Source organism: Trichoderma asperellum, chromosome 3 (genome assembly GCF_020647865.1).
Source record: "Trichoderma asperellum chromosome 3, complete sequence".
Taxonomy (NCBI): domain Eukaryota; kingdom Fungi; phylum Ascomycota; class Sordariomycetes; order Hypocreales; family Hypocreaceae; genus Trichoderma; species Trichoderma asperellum.
In genome coordinates this window covers 3,978,760-3,999,392 of record NC_089417.1, presented here as the reverse complement: position 1 = coordinate 3,999,392, position 20,633 = coordinate 3,978,760, and the positions used below count along the sequence as shown (strand labels likewise).

General features: G+C 49.5%; 7 protein-coding genes across 7 annotated transcripts; 4 read left to right on the top strand and 3 right to left on the bottom strand.

Annotated features, from left to right (window-relative positions):
• Positions 1-343: 343 nt before the first annotated feature.
• Positions 344-3,265, bottom strand: TrAFT101_005911 (uncharacterized protein). Its single transcript, XM_024903928.2, has 2 exons — positions 2,041-3,265; positions 344-1,896 (listed from the first exon to the last, which is right to left on the bottom strand). Exons 1-2 carry the CDS (start codon positions 2,630-2,632, stop codon positions 821-823), a joined length of 1,668 nt encoding a protein of 555 aa, XP_024760421.1. The 5' UTR covers positions 2,633-3,265; the 3' UTR covers positions 344-820.
• TrAFT101_005910 (uncharacterized protein) lies at positions 3,255-5,825 on the bottom strand. Its single transcript, XM_066127612.1, has one exon. The coding sequence runs from the start codon at positions 5,198-5,200 to the stop codon at positions 3,452-3,454; it is 1,749 nt and encodes a 582-aa protein (XP_065983725.1). The 5' UTR covers positions 5,201-5,825; the 3' UTR covers positions 3,255-3,451.
• Positions 5,826-6,794: 969 nt separating this feature from the next.
• On the bottom strand, positions 6,795-8,459 carry TrAFT101_005909 (uncharacterized protein). The gene is made up of 3 exons (XM_024900130.2): positions 7,707-8,459; positions 7,408-7,586; positions 6,795-7,339 (listed from the first exon to the last, which is right to left on the bottom strand). Exons 1-3 carry the CDS (start codon positions 8,172-8,174, stop codon positions 7,276-7,278), a joined length of 711 nt encoding a protein of 236 aa, XP_024760420.2. The 5' UTR covers positions 8,175-8,459; the 3' UTR covers positions 6,795-7,275.
• A 4,431-nt stretch (positions 8,460-12,890) lies between these two features.
• Positions 12,891-13,598, top strand: TrAFT101_005908 (uncharacterized protein; the record flags this gene model as incomplete). The annotated part of the gene is made up of 3 exons (XM_024900144.1): positions 12,891-12,996; positions 13,052-13,140; positions 13,200-13,598. The coding sequence occupies 3 exons, from the start codon at positions 12,891-12,893 to the stop codon at positions 13,596-13,598; spliced, it is 594 nt and encodes a 197-aa protein (XP_024760418.1).
• A 1,055-nt stretch (positions 13,599-14,653) lies between these two features.
• TrAFT101_005907 (uncharacterized protein) lies at positions 14,654-17,126 on the top strand. Its single transcript, XM_024909836.2, has 4 exons — positions 14,654-14,976; positions 15,131-15,240; positions 15,395-15,520; positions 15,594-17,126. Exons 1-4 carry the CDS (start codon positions 14,895-14,897, stop codon positions 16,587-16,589), a joined length of 1,314 nt encoding a protein of 437 aa, XP_024760417.1. The 5' UTR covers positions 14,654-14,894; the 3' UTR covers positions 16,590-17,126.
• Positions 17,127-17,396: 270 nt separating this feature from the next.
• Positions 17,397-18,931, top strand: TrAFT101_005906 (uncharacterized protein). Its single transcript, XM_024908170.2, has 2 exons — positions 17,397-18,142; positions 18,221-18,931. Exons 1-2 carry the CDS (start codon positions 17,517-17,519, stop codon positions 18,747-18,749), a joined length of 1,155 nt encoding a protein of 384 aa, XP_024760415.1. The 5' UTR covers positions 17,397-17,516; the 3' UTR covers positions 18,750-18,931.
• Positions 18,932-19,133: 202 nt separating this feature from the next.
• On the top strand, positions 19,134-20,599 carry TrAFT101_012029 (uncharacterized protein). Its single transcript, XM_024900156.2, has 4 exons — positions 19,134-19,318; positions 19,441-19,639; positions 19,707-19,994; positions 20,063-20,599. The coding sequence occupies exons 1-4, from the start codon at positions 19,194-19,196 to the stop codon at positions 20,300-20,302; spliced, it is 852 nt and encodes a 283-aa protein (XP_024760414.1). The 5' UTR covers positions 19,134-19,193; the 3' UTR covers positions 20,303-20,599.
• Positions 20,600-20,633: the final 34 nt, after the last annotated feature.

The window sequence follows — 20,633 nt, the reverse complement described above, 5'->3', positions numbered from 1 at the left end:
AAATAATCAGCAATTGAAAGATTGCATGCACTTAGAAGAATAGTTATAATTTATTTCTAGAGAGATTTTTAGCCGTTTAAATATTATCTCTTGAGGGATAAGGGGGGCAGAAGTTCAACGAAATGGCCCCCATACAAATTTTGCGGGGATTTCGATTTTTAGGTGGTCGCAGACTTTTGTCCACCAACTGTACATTGACATCCACCTGGCGGCCAAAAGTCTACACCATTGCTGCTGTAAGTCAGACTCTTGGAAATCTACCTACTAACCTACCTACGTGATGGATTACTGCAAATATTACCTTGTTCGTGTATCAAACATAGATTATATTAATTCTCAGGGGGTCAAATCTATCATTCTACATCTTGTTTATTACGGCAGGCAGCGCACTATACCTGACTCACATGTGAATGCACATCATTATAACCAAGCCTTTTAAGCTTCACGCGTTCATAGATTTTGTCACTGTCCTAATTATCCATCGATGTCGTCAATGGCAAAAATAGTAAGTAGCATCTACTTTCAACACCCCTAATCATATGCTCGATTCGCCCACTGGCGTTCATGTTATCTGTTTATTTTCTCTTCTTCTTTATTACAGTTTAAGAGTTGCCCCAAGAATGGTACACTCTCAAGTCCGTGGTGCATTGATGCGTTGGTATAATCTTACAAGAGCTGATAAAAAAATTGCTGGGCCATCATCTCCAATATATATGACCTTGAAACCACCAAACGCCCTACAAATCAGACCCTTAGACGCCCACTATGCCCTGTTCTTCCATTCCCCTCCAGATGACGCTCCGTGACAATGATTTCGATATTATTTCGAAGTCCGCAACTCTCGCCTGTCTCTGCGCTTCTTCCTTGCGCGTGCCTTTAGCGTCTCTTCATCCCGATATTCTTCTGGCAATACGAAGTCGGCCTCAGCAATTTCGGGAAGCGGATGGCCCCAGGCAAGAACCTTTCTTCCTGCCCGCCGTTGTCGGTTAAGCGCACTATCACGCTCGTACTTCTTAGAGAAAAAAGATTTAAACTCTTTTGGAGGCTCTTGAGGTTTTATCGGTGGCGTAGATTTGTTCGTTAGTCGCGGCTTTTTGGAATTTGCCGCCGCCAGCTTTGATCTTGCCCTCGCTTCTCGTCGAAGTTGCTTAGCCGGTGATGACGTCTCGCTAGTATCGTCGTGAGAAGGCTCGTCTTCTTCAGCATCGTCTTCATCTTCGTCCTCGTCTTCGACTTCGCCCTCGCCCTCGCCCTCATCTTCATTCTGATCTTCATCCTCGTCATCACTCTGTTTGGAATAGTCATCCAAGTTCTCCTGGGATTCATTGTCGCTCTCGTCAGTTTCATCCTCTTGCTCGGCCTTTTCTGCGAGTGCTTTCTCCTTCTCAAGCTTTCGCCGTTTCTCTTCTAGGTTCCAATTACGAAATTTGGCCAATATAGCCTGGCAGCCTTTGATGAAATGCATCCTAGCAGGTTCAAACTTCTTCTTCTTCGTCTCCGTGACGCCACTGACACCCATGACTCTTAGCCAGTCATGGCCTTGGAGGCCTTCCAGCAGTCGGATGATTTGATCTTTCTCATGTTGTGCTCGACCTTTCTCTGTGTTGCGGATCGATCGCTCAACCCTCTCGGCCTTTTTGTGAATGGGCTCGAATAAGCCGTCAGGTAGGGGATCTTCTATATTTTTGTTCTTATGCTGGGCTTCCAGAAAGCCAAAATCGATGCGTTGAGAGTCGAATACATCAGTGAATAGCGCATCGCCGTATCCTCTGACCGGAAAGTCAATGCTACCTGGGGGTCGATGGTGGGGTCGAGGTGCATTGCGAGGAGGATCGGGAATCGCGCGCGACAGACTGGTATCGATAATAATAATCGGCGTTTCAGGGTTAAGTAAATCTGAATCAGCTCGTCAGAAAAACAGTTGCATATCGTAGGACAGCAGTAAAATAAAAAAAAATAATAATAATAATAATAATAAAAAAAATGGCGGCAAGGGAATTGGCACGGCAATTTCGGAGGCGGATAGGCAGGGCTGCTCACGTTCTTCTTTGGGGTCGTTCCCTATTACTTCATCGTAGTCTGGGAAATAAGCTGAGAGCTCGCTCTTGAACCGGGTCGCCTCCTGCGACCGCAGCTTGCGGCCCTGCTCCTTAGTGTCGTCCTGGCGAGGCTGCAGCCGGTCCAGCTCGTGTTTAATGCCATTTATTACTTTCGCCTGATGCTTCGTCAGGTTGGAGCTGGAGCTGGAGCTCTGCGGTTCTGCGGCTATGGGCGCCGCTTGGGGCTTGGTGGGCGGCTGCACAGGGGCAGGAGGCGGCCTACTTGCGCTGCTCGCCACAGCGGCTCGTCGCGGTATCGGGGGCGGTTGTACATTCACAGACTCGAGAGGCAGCTGGGGCTTTGCGAGAATCTCGACGGCGATCCTCGTCTTCTTGTGGCGGATGGCCTCGAACTCGCGCTCGGCCACGTCGAGGGCTCGCTTTGTGCGACCGCCCGCTGCAGCGCCGCCGTGGTGGAAGCTGGACGAGTTTGGCCCTGGCGCCGAGCGCGTGAGGGGGGCGCTGGCGTTCACGTTACGGTCATAGAGGTGAAGGCCCTCAGCTCGCCGGTTGGAGCGGGTGATGGAGGCCATTGGCAAGCTGGTCCGCGCCTGTCATGTTTCTTCAGGGCGGCTGGAGAGGTCGCTGTCGCTGTCGGGACACGCGTTGCCTCGATGCTTTGCTCGATGCACTGATGCCGATTGTTTCGTGCGACGTGACGTTTGACGCTCAACTGCAGCTTTCCCTCTACGCCTTTTTTTTTTTTTTTCCTCTTGGGCGGCGGAAGGGGGCGCTCTAGCGCCTGCGCGTCATGGAGTTTGGTGGATTTTAGCGAGCAGTCCCAGCAGCTCTTGCCCCCGTACCGCCTACAAGCCAGCGACGTTACAGGGCGCAAGCTCACTGTGGTAGCAGTGCTCAACCCCTTTTCAGGGCATTTGGAATCAGCTGCGCTGCTTGTTGGAAAAAGAATCAACCACGTTTGGCACCAAGTGCTCCACCTAATAATATGCCTAATGCTAGTCGGATACTCCGTATTACTCCCAGAAATTGTCGTCACCAGTTGAGAACAGTTGGATTTTTGACAACGCAATAGCCAACCCGAAGTCAAACTTAGCAAATCATAGTGTTATCTACAATGATTGATGTTAATTACGGTGAACCTTTTTTTTCTTTGGCAAAGAAGCATCCGTTGCTTCATTGCTTATACAACTAGGGTGGCTCACAGAAATAGAGACTATTACCCGGGAGAAGCAACTTCAGCTAGAAAGCTGAACTTCAATTTCAGCCGTATCATAACGCCAAAGTCAAACATAAATTCGCTCTATCTAGCTAGTCCCAGGGTATTTATGCGTACGGACCAAAATGCAAGCCCATTGTCCTGCGCCCAACCAGGTAATTATACCTTCCAAATGCTAAAGATGTGTGACAGCCCTCGCCCGAGATTCTTCGTCAGCTGCTGAAGGCACAAGATGCAGCTTCTCCATCGCCTTCACTGCAGTCTCTTCCACACGTGTGTGTTTATCAACCACCGCCTGCTGCTTCTCCTTTTCCAGAATTTCCCTTTCTCTCTGCGCACTCTTGCTGGTATCTACTTCCTCCTCCTCCTTCTTCTTCATCTCCTTTGGGTGTATTACTTTGTTCTTCCGGTGAATCATCTTGTGCATAAGATCCTTGCCCACACGTCGCGACTTGGTATATGTCTCTAGGCCAAGGAGGACGGCATAAGCCTTTGATATCGTCACATGTCCCACATCGACACCTTCAACCTTGAGGCTCCGAACAAAGGCACGGAAATTGGAGGTTGGTGGGCGGTAATGCCCACTCAGCGGAGAGAGAGAGCTGAGCTTGCCATCCTTGATGCTAATGAGACCTCCCGCGGATATTCGGGCCCCTTGAAGGAACGATGAGTGCTGAAAAGCACCCGCCTGTTTGATGCCTATGTAAAGCCTGAACGAGGTGTCGGCGACGAAGATCCAAGTACCGTCTCTGACCGTCTTACGGAGCAGTTTGTTTAGTGTTGTCGTAGCAGAGAACTGCTTTATCTTTTTGATATCTCGTTGGTCGGGCACTGGATTGACATGACGGTCTGCGCGACGCTGTTCATGACTCGAATCAAGATATGACGTAGATGCATTGGAAGTCATTCCGCTAGCTGAGTCGGCGTAGGGATTCGGATGCTCCATCATCGGTCGGTACGGTGGTGCTGGGTCGTCTACAGGGACGATGCCATATATGCTGTCTCTATATTTTTGTGACGTGTCGATGGGCTCTCCGTTCTTGGCCCAGCATAGCCGGCCTTGGTCGTCGACCGTGGCCAAGTAGTACTGGCGCTCTTCTCGCGACAAGTATCGCACTTGATCCCTTTCGAGTCGCTCTCGCGGGCAAGTGTCAAGCGATATATACCGGCCTTCCCCATAGTCGAGCCAATAGAAGAAATTTTCATTGGTGTCAGCTTTCCTCCATTCTTCGTGATACATGCGCAGGTTTGTACCATATCGGTGCTTCTGATCTACGATTTCTAACCAGTACTGCAGCCCCAACGTGAGAGCGGTTTTTCGTCGTTGGGCATTAGCTTCTTCACGAAGTCGCCGCAACTCTTCTCTTTCATGCAGTGGTAGGCTCGCCGACCCAGATGAGCAATCCGAATCGGATTCTTCCTCCTCATCATCGTGACCGGCGCGCAGCGCAACCATGCTCAGCTTCTTCCAGTTTGATCGCGCGGTTGATGCATGGAAATCGGGTATGTCTCCAAGTGACAACGTATCTTGACTTGCGCCGGTGAACGACCGACCTCGAGGTCGCGTTGTTTCGCGGAACTGTGCCTCCCGAATCGCAGTTATCCATCTTGTACTCGGATCCAAGGTGAATCCACTCATCTCCCTCCTTGCTCGGTAGCCGCGAAACGTTTTCTGAATAATGCGTGCAGCATCGCTCATCTCATCGCTCCTGCTCGACCGCAAACTCTGCTTGCTTTCTTGAAGCGACTTGTGCCTCTGATGCTTGACTCTTTGCCTAATTTCCTCCTCCTTCCCCTCCTGCACCCGAGCGATGCGCTCAAACTGATCTTGGGACGGCGGTACCAGCGAATCCATATACTGCTGTGATTTCGTCGAGGATGAGGTGAGGGTCGTGAAACTAGAGGTCAAGCTAGAGGTAGTCATGATGCCCGGCACCTCCCGTGGGAGACCACCTCCGCGGGGCTGCGGGGAAAAAAAAAGGCAAACTCTAGGATTATCGACACTCTCTCATCTCATGGACGGAGCTGTTTGTGAGAGGCGAGTCGCTTTTATACGAAAATGGGAGCCGCCTTTGACATTCGGGATGCTCGGGTGGGTTCTTGGCGTTCAAGAGGAGAATAGCCAGCTCGATATCCGGTTGCAGGGTTTAGGAATTTGTTGGTGCTGGTTCTACAGGCCGCACTACGAAGCGGGAGGGCGGCCTTTAAGACAGTGATAAGAACTAAAAAAAAAAGGGACGGTAGCCACCTTGAACGGACCCAATAACTAGCTGTAGCTTTGCTGAAGAAGGGAAAATGTGATCAGAAGCTGACCACTTGTCTCCGGCCCCTGAACTGGGTACAGATATTGCTGTTGATGACGGAGTGACGCAAGGACCCGAAAGGCAGCTGTGGTATATATACCCAAAAGCACCGCCTCTCATCTGAGACGGGCGGCCATCTTGGTCTGAGTTACCCAGCAGTACGGGTACCATTGTACCTTTTATCCACAAGTATTGGTGCACTAGATGGAAGGCGGAATATGACCTTGAATGCGGTGCTCTGGTGCGATTCCATTGTACGTAGTACATACGAGTTGGTATTACAGATAAAAAACCAGCTCGAGTCTCACTAGCATTTACATCTAGTGATGGAGTAAGATGACGTGACGTGGGTCCCAGCCATCTTGTTACTAAAATAGGACTTGTTTAGAGCAAAATAGCAGCATAACGAATCCCGACCGACCACGGGTTCTCCATGGCCTGTATCTGATCAAATACAGGCGCCGATAATATTTTGTTTTCGTATGCTATGGATGTTCATGCTCGGAAAAATTTGGCAACCTAAAGAGAAGCCAAAGGCAGGGATGATGATCGTAATGTTGCTCTGTTAGGGCCCAAGTCCCAAGGGGGGGCGGTGCAGCTGTCATTCATAGTAGTAGCAGTACTAGCTAGGTAGTAAATCTTGGAATCCTCCGAAATATACTCGAAGCAGTACGATAGATCGCCCAAATCCGCGTGTCACGCCGCCAAGAGAGGACTTGACATGATATTATCTCTCTCTCTGGGTCTTTTCTTTTTGTTTTGTCTTGTTATGTGACCTCCTGTCTCAGAAGCAGGACATTCTGGGCCAACCAGAACAGCGTTGGTTCGGCCGCTCGAGCGACAATGTTTGAGGCAGTGCAGGTCGGACCGTCGCACAGATGGCGCGAATTCTGGAGACGGGGATATAGGTATTATGTAGGGCTGTAGATAACATTGTATATGGAGAACGGGTTTAGTGGTATTACGGAGTCGACGCATGGGAGTCTGACGCTCGTGTCAGCCATCGCGTTTATTCTAGAAGGTTGAAACAGCCAGGGTGCGTGCCGCGCTTAGTACATAGAACGAGCTGGCATTGTAATAGGTGTAATAGGCATGGAATCAATGGACATGATACAGGGGCGTATCGCTCTGAAGTACGATAAGTTGTTCAATGCAGACGTTACCAGGCCCTGTTTCTATTGCTATTAGGTAGTGGTTGAAATAGTGTTTTAGTGCCAAAAGTGTATAACGCCGTGTTTCAAGAAAAAGTTTTAGTCATTCATAGTGCCCATCAGGAACATTGATAGCAAATAATTTGACAGGCCAAGGCACTTACCTACTAGGTAACCTCATGCTCAATCTCTGTGCAAATGCCACATTGCCAGACATCATCCACATTCGTCCATATATCATTACAAATTCCTTCATTACCATTACATATACTGCAGACTATCGTACATAACATGACAAAGCCCAGCCGCTCTGGCGCATATAAAGACTCAAGCTAGGATTATAATACAATACAAAAATACATGCTCAAAATTAGATGCGAGAAATATTACCTAAAAAGGAAATCTCAAGCTCATTTATCCAGCTCATCGTGCAGCAGCACGTGGGTGCTACTTTGGGCCATTCGGCTAAAAGCGATGCGCAGTTTTCAGAGCCCGCTCCTTCGGGGAAGAAAAAATGGAAGAGAAAGAGAAAAGCGGCCGCGTGATTACGCAAATAGGAAGTCTTTGAGAACAGGCGAACCCGAGAACTCTGGGTTTAGTAGTATACAGCTATAAAGATCGCGTTAGCTTGTGTATGAGCAAGAAGCGCATAAAATGGGAGTTGGATTTTCCCGTACTTGAGAAAATATTGCAGGCCAGCCCGGCGCTTCTCCAGGAACTTGGGACGGAATTTGAATAACGCGCTCTTGGGCGGGAGTTCCGGGACTGCCGCTCTGAAGTTGGGAAACGATTGTGTCAGTTTTCGTCGAAAGTCGTCAAATTCAGAGTAGCGCTTCCGAATATTCATAAAGCTTCCCTGTTTAGAACAAGCAAATATTAGTCAGTCAATGGCCATATTTTTAATTGTATGACGTCGTTGAAGCTGGCGCAGACGCACAATGCCGCATCTGCAGAGGGAGAGGAAACAACAACTCACATTCAGCGTTTCGACTCGGATATTCCAGACGATGAATGCGCCAATGTTCGTGTTGCTGCCATTGACAAATATGTAGTCGGTAATCTCTACGCTCTTCGCCCAGCATGCGCTATTCCTATCGTCATCGCTCGTGTCGTTGTCGCGCAACCTTATTGCCCCGGCTGGTAGGAAAGACTCGGTTGACATGTTGGAGATGTTTCGCTGGTGTAGATTGACATGAGGCCAGTAGGGAGGAGGTGATGTGACCGAGCTCGTAGCAGAGAGAGCGCTGTGCAGCGCTTCGTCGTTGTCGCCGCCATGATGGCTTTCGCCTTGGGAGCGGCCGCCTCTGGGGGAGAGATTGGTGTTTATGCTCAAGGTGCGACTTGACGGCGGTGTTGCGTTGGACTCTGCAAGTGGCGATGGCCCTGCCTGGCTCGTCAGGTCGCCTTGCGCATTGTCCTGGTCCGTGTCTACAGCCGAAGCCATTCAGCCATGTGGAGTGAAGGGGTCGCAATGCTCGCGGAAGTATCGATTCGATCGGGGTGATTTATTATAAATCAATGCGACAGCAGCCAGGTCTAAATTCCTCTGTACGCTCTAGCTCTTGGCTGGATAACACAATTGCGAGCGGGATTGCTCGAGAGTTGCGATGAGGGAATAGCGATGCTGGTGATGGTAAATTCTATGTTCCTGGCCGTCTTGATTGAGCGCCAGAGTGCATAGCAAAGCTGTAGATGTATGAGATAAGATCCCAAATGGGACGCCTCTCAAATTTGTGGCCTATCAGTATCCTCCACTGTCTCCGAATCACATTAGTAGTCCGACAGTGGCGTAGCTATCCCGGCAGCTAAAAGCTGCAAGCGGCGTGGGGTCTATTCAGAAATGGGCCTGACATTCACAGCAAATTAGGCCTTATATGATGATTAGGTAATGCACACAAGCTCTCACGGAAAGCTGCGTCTCTCAGATAGTAGTAGAAATTTTTTTGTTCAAGTGTTGAATTATGCTTATTATTCTGTCAATGCTGAAGAACTGCACGTATGCATTATTATAGCCAAATCCAAGCAGTTGATGGGAATATGCTTAGCGGTGTTGGACTTCAGTGGAATCATGTACAGAGCTGGAAGAAAGAAACCCAGCAGCGTATTTCACCAGCAGGCCATACCGTTAGAGTAGGCTCTAAATCTAGGTTCTAGATAGTTTAATTGGCTACATCTTTTATTTTCTATATGATAACTCATCACCGAACTTGCGAGGGAGCTGCAATAAATATTGTCGAAAAAGCGAGATAATCATCGCCGAAAAATCGAGGGAACCACAATGAATTAATGTATAGCCAATTAAAAGTCATTATAGAGCTTTATAAACCAATTAAACTCTCTAATTTTATATTTATTGCAGTTCCCTCGCAAGTTCGACAAAGTATAGACTTTAATTAGCTGGATTCTTTGTTTTCTCACTTTTTACTTTAAAGTCTCGAAAAGCGAGGTAATACGGTGTATGGCTGTTGGTAATTGCTAAGTTTATACCTATGCTTAAATGCAGCTTGGTCCCTGTTATATGAGCTACAGTTCACGCATGCATAGCATCCCATTCACTGGGAAAGCTTGGGTCATTGTTTGGGTTCCGTAGAAAGAAAACAGAGCTTACTATTGCTCCAAAGCTCTCACCATTCAGCACTCGGTGGCTTCTTTGGCAGGATCTCGCCCCCAGATGGATTGACCAATGCAATTTAGCATCTAACAATCAATATTCACCCTCGCAGCTTGCTTCAGGTGCTCGACTGTGATGTGGCTATCGAAGAAAATCTGCACGACACCATCCATTATAGCGTTTTGGCTGCGTCCGTTCCATACACAATGGATATCCTTCGGCCAAACCAGAGAAGAGGGCGATATGACTATTGTATCACCGCCAATCGTGCAATATCAACACAAACCACACATGTAGGTAAAGATAGTCTTCCTCGACCGGAGCAGCTATTCCTGGCGACCACTGTTGATGGCTACCCCTTTTGTCTCGCGGCGCAGCGCAGTTCGGGGTTACCGGAGGAGTGATGCTAAGATAACTTCAATGCTCTCCCCTCGCACCAATAAATTGACAAAGTCGGGACGAGAGATAAGGCACGGCATTCTGTAAACGGGTAAATACTGGACTGCAAGTAGTACAGAGTGGAAAGCCGCTCGTTCTGGCGCCCTGAGTGTGCTGATCATGCCCGAGAAGACGACGGCTGTGCTACTTGCACGTCGGCCACGCTGTCACTAGAAAAGCTTGTGACTCTATATGGAGACATTCGATGTCCTGGCTGCATGCCTACTGCAAGTAGAGCAGATGTATCAGCCTATCTCGCATGCTGTCGTTTATTGCCACCGTCTCACTATGTTACGAGGCACTCACAGCAGATGGCGATCCCGATTTTAGCAGTTCGTTTTTACGAAATATTTGTACAAAGCATCCGTTTCCTCGAGCGCACACGACGGTATACGGCAAATGCTTTACTTTTCATTGACCCTCGGAGTGAGCATTTTGATAATAAATCACCCCATTACCCGTATTCATGCACCAGCCCAGCGCTTTAGTATACGAACGAGCGTAGGACGTAACGGCAGAGTCATCGGTGGCATTACGAGCATTTTGCCTAATACTACTCCGTATTAGCAAAATAGTACTTTTGCTCTGGACTGATCGCCGCCTGATACTCATGCTACTGCACGCTGCGTAGTCCGTAAAGATGTACCATCCCCACACCAAAACGGTTATAAACGGGGGCCGTTTCGGCGATATCGCACTCAACTCTCTCCTTGGCTCTCATTCGCGAGTCGCTGCTCCTCCTCCACTCCAACGTCGTTCTGCCCCAGATTTTGAGATCTACGAGCCAAGCTTTTTGAGTGCTCAAGCTGGGAATCGCTGCTTTCCTATTTATTTCCTCCTGTACGGAGTACGGCACGATAGAATCGCATCCGATGCATCTAAGCATACTTGTGCTCCAGCCTTGATCTCGCGATGCTGGGGATGCTGGGCAAATTCTCCATAATGCCACTCGTACGGTGGCCCGAGGGTCAGACTCATGCTACGTATCCGTTGCCTGTCTCCAGAATTAATGCCGAGTAACGTACAGCAACCTACCTAAGTAGGGAGAAGGAATGGGGCCGTACTGGGATGCATGTCTGACAGGTCATGTATTTGCCCTTGTCGTTCGTCGAGTCCGAAGGGGACTCCGTTCAATGTGAGGACACGGGCCTCGACGGGGCCAGAACCAAGGGAAAATTTTCAGGATATCATGAATCGTATACGGGAGCCTGGTATGCATGCAAGCGGTGCGAAGAAAAACAGGGACCGCAAAATGAAAATACACACACAAATTGAAAGTATGAGCACTATTTGACCAACTAAACAGTGGATGCTGGTGTCAAATTGGTGCGCGAAGTTGAGAATTGTGTGCCGATCGTTTGCAAATTCCCCGTTTTTCTTCACACCCCTTGGCATGCTTCTCCTCCCTCGCATCGCTAGCAGAATTTTGTATTTGTGCGGTAGTGTTATGACAATCGGGGCCCCGTTGCTCAAGTGGATCTCCCCACGAATGAGACTTTCAGTCCAGCCAGAAACCACGCATTCCTGCTGCATCTTGATATACCAGCGTGCGGAGAGCACGGAGCATTTTCACCTGTCGATGGAGGAACAATAGCCGTCTACTGGACGCAAGTGTCTGCATAAGTGCGATTGTAGCTCCCGGCCCCATTTGCATGCATAGCAGAATACGAACGGCGCAGATGCGGCACAAAAAAGGATAATGTGTATGGACGTGTATGGATGGGTGGCCCTTGGGATTATCGTCAAGCGGAGAATCCTAGCTCGATGGAAGCTCGACTGCTTTCGACGTCCTAGTGCGTTTTCGCAGGCTCGTAATCTTGGATCCATGGACCTTGCGGCTCGGCTTGATGAAGGGCCCGCCTACCAGACTGCAAACACAGCGCACATGGGGAATATTGGCTCAGGCATTGAAGGCCAATGGCAGGACATGACAGGCAGACAGCCGCTGCACTGCTTGACAAAGGGAGGAGCTGGCGTTTTGCTCTGGATTTCATCTCCCCTTTGCCTCTGGAGAGAGAGACTCTTCATTTCCCGGCTCGCCCAACATCTCATAAAAGGGGGGAACTGCAAGCTCGGATCTTTCCACTAGCCGGCGACGACGCGCTACCAGCAGTGCTACCGTGCACTAGCGGGCATCGGATTACTGCTTCCTGGGAGATGTGCCTCGTATGTGTGTACATGCACCGCCTAGCACGGGCAAAGAACGGTCCAGGTAGTCAGCGTCGCGGCCAGGTACGGAGCATTCGCTGTCGATGGTGGGGGCCTCAATATCGCCTGGCCACTAGGCCGACAAGGGTCGACGGTCCCCCAAAACTAAGTGCGGATGTGCAGTAGTTGCTGGATAGTAGCTTTGGCGTGGAAGTATCGTAGCAGTTGCGGATGCTGTAGCTCACTCCACGACGCAAACCTCCGCAGCGCAACTGGCCATTTCTACGTCGTCTCTGGCCAGAAACCAACATGTGAGAACCCAGCAGCCCCGTTTGGGTGTTTGCTTGGCGGGGAACACGAAATGGAGCTAGGCCTGATACTGAAGCTGCCCGTTTTGCTGCGCGGTTGGTGCGTCCGTGTGCTTGATAGCGAAAGCTAAAGCTCGAGCTGGGGCCCTTGGACGAGCTCGCCTCCTGGTCTCGCTTCCCACCCGCCCTGGTCAATGGCCGAGTCTTGGCTTTTCTGGAGAGATTCCGTGCCGGGGCTCCGTTGCCTCCGCTGATAAAAGTGCTTTTCCTCCTCGGACGTGCCTCCTTCTTGATCCTGTCCTTTCTCTCGCCGCCGCTGCCATCTCTGTCGTTAACGAGTCGTCGTTTGCTGAGCTCTTTCGCTGCTTGCCTTCGTTTGCTGTCTCTCGCTTTTGCATTTGCATTTGCAATCCCTGGTGCAGCTGCTGTTTATACATATAATTGTGAGTGGTGCAAACCTGCCCTTGTCAGGTGGCTCCTGGTCACCTTTGCATCTCGTCTACCTTGTCTCTTATCATTCTGCCCTCTTCACTCTTCTCTCCCTCATCCATCCATCAAAGCAATTGTGTCTTATATCGCATCACTAATATCGGCTCGGTGCTAGATTTTACAGTATCATCTCTTCATCACGAACGTTTTCGTCACTTGAATCAACATGGTCTCTTTTAAATCAGTTTTTCTGGCGGCGACGACGGCCTTTGCTGCCGTAGGTCAGGCTCAAGAACAAATTGACCCCGACAGCGTGCCCCTCGCCACAAGAAGTGAGATGATTGCCGGGAGATGATACACAACCAATTGATGCTAATATTGGAGCAGAGTCGTGGTGTCAATACGAAACCTCATCGTGCCCGCTCATTTGTTCACAAATCACAACTAAGACGACGTTGGTGAACGAGTGCAACCCGGTATGTGCTATCAGAAACACTTCCATCGGCAAGGTAAAACATTGCTAACGGCCAAGTAGAACACTTTGCAATATGGCTGTCTCTGTGGAAATAACCAGCAGCCTAACATCACTGAATACTCATTGACACTGCCATACTTCATCTGCCAGGAGTTCGTTGTCCAGTGCAGAAATGCCTGTGGAACGGACAGCACATGCGCGACCAACTGCGCCGTCAACCACCCTTGCGGTGCCACTGATCCCAAGCGATACAATACTACTTCAACCGCCTCTACCACCGTTCCTGAAGCTACCCCTTCCACCACAGGCTCCGACACTATCTTCACTAATGTCCCTGGTACTACCGGCAGCAGTGGTGGCAAGGGCAAGTCGATGGCAGCTCCTGCTGTTGAGGTTTCAAAAGCATACGGACTGGCGGTTCTGTTTGGAAGCATGTTTGTTGGGTTTGCTATGCTATAATATGCGTATTCATGGGAAGGGAACAATGCGGTCGAGCAAGTAATAGATTGCTCTTTTGGGATCGCTCATAATACTTGATTGGTTTGCTTGTTTATTGGAGCGTGCGTCTTACATTTGAATAGCGTTATGTGTACTGGGCAAAGTTCGTCATGGGAAATACTTAATATTACGGAATGCATGTTTTGATACGACAAATTTGAGATTATTTATCCAGCTTGCCGAAGCGTTTTTTTTTTTCCCTCCTTATTCTTCCTCTTCCTCTACTTTTCTCCTTTTTTTTTTCCCCCTCCGCTTTTGATTCTCTTCGTGGCAGACTGTGCGCCTCTTTGCTTAGCAAAAGCGAAGAGACAATTTTTTATGCGCTGGCCAGGATATTAATTCGGAGCTTTGACTGGGAAGTTGCATTTAGCCTATCAAAATTGACTGGCAAAAAAATCTCTCCATATCCGACGCTTAACACATGAAGCTTCAGAGCTCACGCGACCCTTTCCAGGTGGCCGCCATCGGCGCCAGCGAAAGTTTTGATCCAGAGCTGGTTTATGTGCACTTTTGTGTCTTTCAACAAGGCCAATCACAAGCCCAGTTCCCCAGCTCCGTATCATGTGCAGGATGATCGTGCATATAGTGACGGATGGCAGCTGCAGGGAAGAGGCTCTCCTAGCACTTAATATACCCGGCGCTGCGATCCAGCGTGCCAACGTCACGCTAATATCAATGACATAGTGGCGTCTGTTGGAATACGTACAGTAACCGCCAATATTCTGCTAGATTCAGTGCCCCAGCAGGTACCTATACTAAGCTAAGATGTGCCACGAGATTTGCCAATAGGACCAGTAACGGTTGTTTGCTGCTTGGCGCCTCAACGAATTCGGGCTTTCACGTGCTGGTGACGGTCATTTTAGATTACCAGAGCGGGGGCCGCGTCAATGATCCTCCACTAGGCCATGGGTGCTTGGCCTTAGAAGCACTTTGGGAGCTTTTTGGGGGCTATAGCGGTTCCAGCTCAGGGGATTTAGAGGCCCACGGGCAGATTTTCCGAGGCTCTTTACCGGGGTCAGGGCCACAAATCGCAAGTTTTCATGCACGCCTCCCAACGAAACCACACTCTTGGTCACTTGGCCGACCAAAAACTCTGTCTGAAGTTTGCGCAGCGTCCAGACGCACGGGAGCAAGGAGTAACCTACTAGTAGTTCTCCCGCAGAACAAACCTAGAGCAGCGGAAAGCTCCCCTGCGTGCCTTTTTTAAAAAGAACCTCCTACCTCCCACTATCCGAGCCCCCGGCTCCCCCCTCTACGATGTCTACAGTCAACACGCTGCCACTGCATCAGGGTGATATTACCTCAACACGAGGTGGTAGCAGCATGGCCCCTAACACAAGTAAGTAAGGATATATATGTCTCACGCTCGAGAGCAACGATTTGTTCTTGGGTTGCCGCTGGTGGCTGGCCGTTCCGGCGCTATCGACAATTGACGGCCGGGAGGAATTGTTCTTTTTGGTGGAGGCGCGCAGCTAACCATATTGGCGGAGTAGAACAGGCTGTGGCCGAGTGCATCTCGGACGATGCCCTGATCCATTTGAAGTCGTACAAATACTCGAGCGTTGATAAATCACCAGTGTCGAAATACATTCTTGGTCCTTGGGTACGGCTCACCGATTATTCCCCCATATCCGCATGACGTTGCGGTTCGCCCCCCTTCATCTCCATCCCCCTCCGCACGATCGACACCAGCCAAAAAAAAAAAAAAAAGATTAGGGATCCGATACAAATGGTAGCTAACAAGCAATGCTTTGCAGTGGAACGCCTTTGTCGAAGTATTACCGCTATGGATCGCGCCAAATATGGTCACCCTTCTGGGGTTTTTCTTCATTCTTTTCAACGTCGCCTTGGTGGTCATCTATATGCCTGATCTAGTGGGACCAGTACGTCACCAACATTCGACCGTGCCTGTGCGCAACTGCGGGTGGTTTTGCTGACTAGGAGAAATCGTTACAGGGGCCGTCATGGCTGTACTTTAGTTTTGCGTTTGGCCTTTTCATGTACCAGACGATGGATAACGTCGACGGAAAGCAGGCGAGAAGGACCGGCACCTCGAGCGGCTTGGGCGAGCTCTTCGACCATGGCATCGATTCGCTTAACTGCACTCTCGCCAGTTTACTTGAGACGGCTGCCATGGGACTGGGTACCTCGCCCTCTGGTATCTTCACGGCCCTTATTCCGTGTCTTCCCATGTTCTTCTCAACGTGGGAGACTTACCATACGCATACGCTCTACCTCGGCGTCATCAACGGCCCAACGGAAGGCCTCCTCATTGCCTGCGGCATCATGATCATCTCCGGAATTTACGGGCCAGACGTTTTCACGAAGCCTCTCGCACATATCTGGGGCGACCACTTGGAGGGAGTGGCCCATCTCATTGGAGACGTCTCTTTCCGGGATATCTGGGTTGGCATGATCGTCTTCCTGTTGGTCACTACCCATATCCCCTTTTGCGTCTTGAACGTCGCCCGTGCGCGCCAAGCGAAGAATCTCCCTGTTCTTCCCGTGTTCCTCGAGTGGATTCCAATGGCCGTCTTCACCGTTTGCACTGGTGCTTGGGTCTTTTCTCCTTACAGCTCGCTCATGAAGGACAACCACCTCGTCCTCTTTTGCTGCACCATGTCCCTTGTTTTCGGACGTCTCACTACCAAAATCATCCTTGCGCACTTGACCCGTCAACCATTCCCATACTGGACTGTCATGTTGACTCCGCTGGTTGGAGGTGCTGTTCTTGGTAACCTTCCTCGAGTTGGCTTTCCTCAGATTAGCCCTCAGCTGGAGCTGTTTTACATGTGGGGATATTTCTTCTTCGCAGTGGTGGTTTATTTCCGCTGGGCTTATCTGGTGATCACCAGTATCTGCAACTTCTTGGGCATCAATGCTCTTACCATTCCAAAGGAGAAGCAGCTGGCCAACAAGCTGGCCGCCAGAGCCGCCACCAAGCTGCACTGAAAGACGACGATTATTCCTTTTGCCTTTTGAAATTATAGGCTCTTTCTTCTTTTCTTTCATCATTTTCTGGTTTCTATTTTTTTCAATTCTTTTTTTCTTAAACACAGATAATGCCCTCATGAAACGAAGTTAGAGATGTCGATGCGGGATAGGATTTCAACACCCAGCAAGCAAAATAAAAACGGACGATTGGACAAGATTTCAACCAACTAGAAGATATTGTTTGGGGCAACTATAAAGAGACAGAACAAAGAAGGGAGAGAGCAACTTGTATATGAGCGACCTGATAGTATGGCACGCATGGCAGACCGGCGTTGGATTGGTGCTTTTGCGCTTCTATTATGAACATGGTCCAGCCTTTGGGAACTCTGGGCTACAAGGATGAATGATTTGTACCGATTTTTTTTTTTTTCCCTCATTTTCTTTTCCTCCTCCTATTAATATCGGGACTATATAGATTCAACGTCATGCTTAACAGTCACCATTATGTCTAATAATATTTAAGAAATTTACAGAAGGCTCCCCAGAGGAACCGGGTTAACATGAAACGTGTGTGAATAGCTTGAACATATGAACTGCAGCATCACTACCTGGACAGTAGAGAATTCAAGACTCTGCAAGCCACTTGGGGACTAACGGCGCCCAATGCATTGTCTGCCAGGAACAGGAACAGGGTCCTGGGGGACTCCGCAAAATGCGGTTTAGCGGGGATGGCTCCCGTAGCGCCGCAGGTGGCCACTTTGGCTGATGCTAAGATAACGGCCAGAACCTTGGTAGATAACAGATTAACTATAACGATGCCGCGGCGCTACGCAGTGACAACTTTATCCTAAACATAATCTTTTGTCCGGCATTGCCTTTTCTTTTTCTTTTTTTGTTTTCAATTCCTGTTATTGGGGGAGAGTGCAGTAGATCATAGCGTCGAAGATGCCTTTCAACGTCTTGCGGGCATCCCTCGTGGTGCCTCTCGTTGGCCTCTTCGGCGCAGCGCTCGGCATCGGGACTTTGACCGACGACGATTTGCGAAACCTGCCATCTCCCGGCAGCGATTTCGACATTCACAACGGGAAGCTTCTGGCTCCAATTCTCATACCGCGAGTGCCGGGCACCGAAGGACAAGTCAAGACACAGCGACACTTTGTTGACTTCTTCAAGAGCAATCTGCCAGAATGGGAAATGCTATGGCAGAACTCGACCTCCAAGACGCCGGCGACCGGGAACAATGACATACCATTCTCGAATCTCATCTTCCGCCGCGATCCGCCCGATTCTCGCGAGGGAGAGGTCGGGAGACTGACGCTGGTGGCGCATTACGACAGCAAGTTGGAACCCAAGGATTTCATTGGGGCGACGGACAGCGCGGCGCCGTGTGCAATGCTCCTACACATTGCGAGGAGCATTGAGGGAGCGCTCAAGTCGAAATGGAGTGCGTCGGGGGCAAATGACGGGCTGGACGACGATTTCGAGTCGGATGTTGGCGTGCAGATTATTTTGCTGGACGGAGAGGAGGCCTTTGTGCGCTGGACGCAGACGGACTCCTTGTATGGTGCGAGGTATGGATTGCCGTTACTCTGTTCTTGATATTTTCCTATTCCTCATCGGCATCACTAACTTTTTGTTTCCTTTTTCAGATCTCTGGCCGAGACTTGGGAATCCGAGTTCCATCCCACCATGTCGACTTACAGGACGCCTCTACACTCCATCAGCCTCTTCGTTCTTCTGGATCTACTTGGGTCGCCTGATCCCCGTGTGCCATCCTACTTCCCAACCACCCACTGGGCGTATAAGAACATGGCATCGCTAGAGAAGCGCATGCGCGATCTGGGTCTTCTCGAGTCCAAACCCGCCCATCCCTTTCTACCAGACGGAAACAAGCAGTCTAGCGAATTCGGCTACGGAGGCATCGAAGATGACCATATTCCCTTTCTGAGACGAGGCGTTGATATCCTTCATTTGATTCCCACGCCTTTCCCTAGCGTGTGGCATACGATGCAGGATGATGGGGATCATCTTGATATGCCCAGCGTCCATGACTGGACTAAGCTGGTTCTAGCATTCACAGCAGAGTGGATGGATTTGTCCGGGCATTTCCCAAAGGAGCCGCCAAAGTCTAAGAGGAGCGAAACGACGATTGAACCAAGTAAAAGGACTGAGTTATGACTGCGTTGGGGGGAAAGATTATATGATTGAGAATGCTAGAAAATGGTTTGATCTTGGTCAATGAGCGTTCATGTTAGTAGACCATAGCTGGATGACAAGAATATTGCGAAGCTAGCATTGTATTGAAGACTTATTTGTATATATACTGATAAATTTGATCAAAATCTTCTATAAGAATCATGAATACCTATGAATCCGAGGCCCCTTCTCTGATTATACTGGCATCATATGTCTGATGTCTTCCAGAGGCAGCATAGTGCATATTAGTACAGTGCACAATGTCGAATACACTGTGTGTTTGATGTGGCCACTACTAAGCAGCCAATCACAGCGCCCCACCACGCGACTCTACGGCACTACAACCACGTAACCTTTAGCACCAAAGCTGTCTAAGCTGTCATCTTGGAGCAGCGTCTTCCTCGTCCACCAACGTCATCTGCCAACATGCGTTTCTCCGTAGCCTCAGCAATTTTGGCGCTCGCCTCCGTTGCTTCTGCTGCTTCCTCGTGGAGTATTACCGAAGGCACTGTCAAAGTGACCTCAAAGAGCGGCAATGACGCAGTAGAGAAGTGAGCTTTCCCCGATGCCAAGAACGAGCTTCCTTTGGCCACCCGACCAAGCCTTACACCTTTACTTTTCCCTTGAATAGGAAATTTGAGGCACAATTGCTAACAATTGGCATTGCTTTCAGATTCAACGGTGCTGATCGAGTCCGAAACACACTCACTTTGGGCCACCAGGACAAGCTCAAGGTTACGGTCATAACAAAAGATGGCTCCAAACCGAAGCGACCGCATCAAGCTTTCCTCGTTGTGAAGGAGTCATTATCTGGATTGGAGGCACCTTTCCCCTTGACCGTAAAGGACTCTGGAAAGGGATCTGTTGAAATTGTATGTTGGAATCCGAAAAGGCCAGAATAAGAGAACAATTGGCGAGCAAGAACTAATACCAAGGCAGTCACAAAAAGATCTCCCTAGTCAGCTGCTCCTCTCCGAGGGCCCTCTCTCCGCCAGCCTTATCGTCGCATCTTTTGGCTCATCCCAGGGCTTGGTCACTCCTGTTTTCGACTTCAATGTCAAGCTGGACCCTGTCGCCACTGTCGAAGTCCCCCCGAAGCCGCTACGATATGGCAAGCTTGCTGAGATCCACCACATTTTCCGATCCGATCCCAAGAACCCTCCCGTGATCATCTCAATTACATTTGCTCTTGCTGTAGTGGCTACTGTGCCGGCACTGTTCATTGGCGTATGTTTGAATATAGTCATCCCAGATGTGAATAACAAAAGAAAAGTGCATATACTAACTTGCGATAGTGGTTTGCTCTTGGGGGAAACTTCACTCATGCGCAGAAGGCTCTGGGAAATGCTCCCATCTCGCATGTCGTTTTCTTTGGATCAATCATTGCGATGGAGGGCGTCTTCTTTCTCTACTATACACAGTGGAATCTGTTCCAAGTTCTCCCCGCGATTGGCGTTGTTGGCGTCACTGCCTTCTTGAGCGGAAACAAGGCCTTGGGAGAGGTCCAGCGCCGACGCCTGGCTGGTGAGAGGTGAGGATGAAGGAGAGTAAGATGTTTGGTTAAATAACAGTAGAGATGGGGGTTGTTCTCTCGAGTTAGAAGCAACTGGGCTATATCTCTCTACATAGTAGTACGGTTGACAGCAAGAGCCATTGGCATCCGGCGGGACGTGAATCGCCGCAATTGATGATATGAAAGATGAAGGAATAAAGATGCCTTATCCAGATGGTGTAAAATTATAGATATATATTCAGGCATAGATGGCCTATTATTGAAAGAGATCGAGCCCAATGTTGTCGCGCAAGTTAATCCGATGAGGCTCAGCACCAATGACGCTACGTTGTCACCCTTGTTATGATGATGTC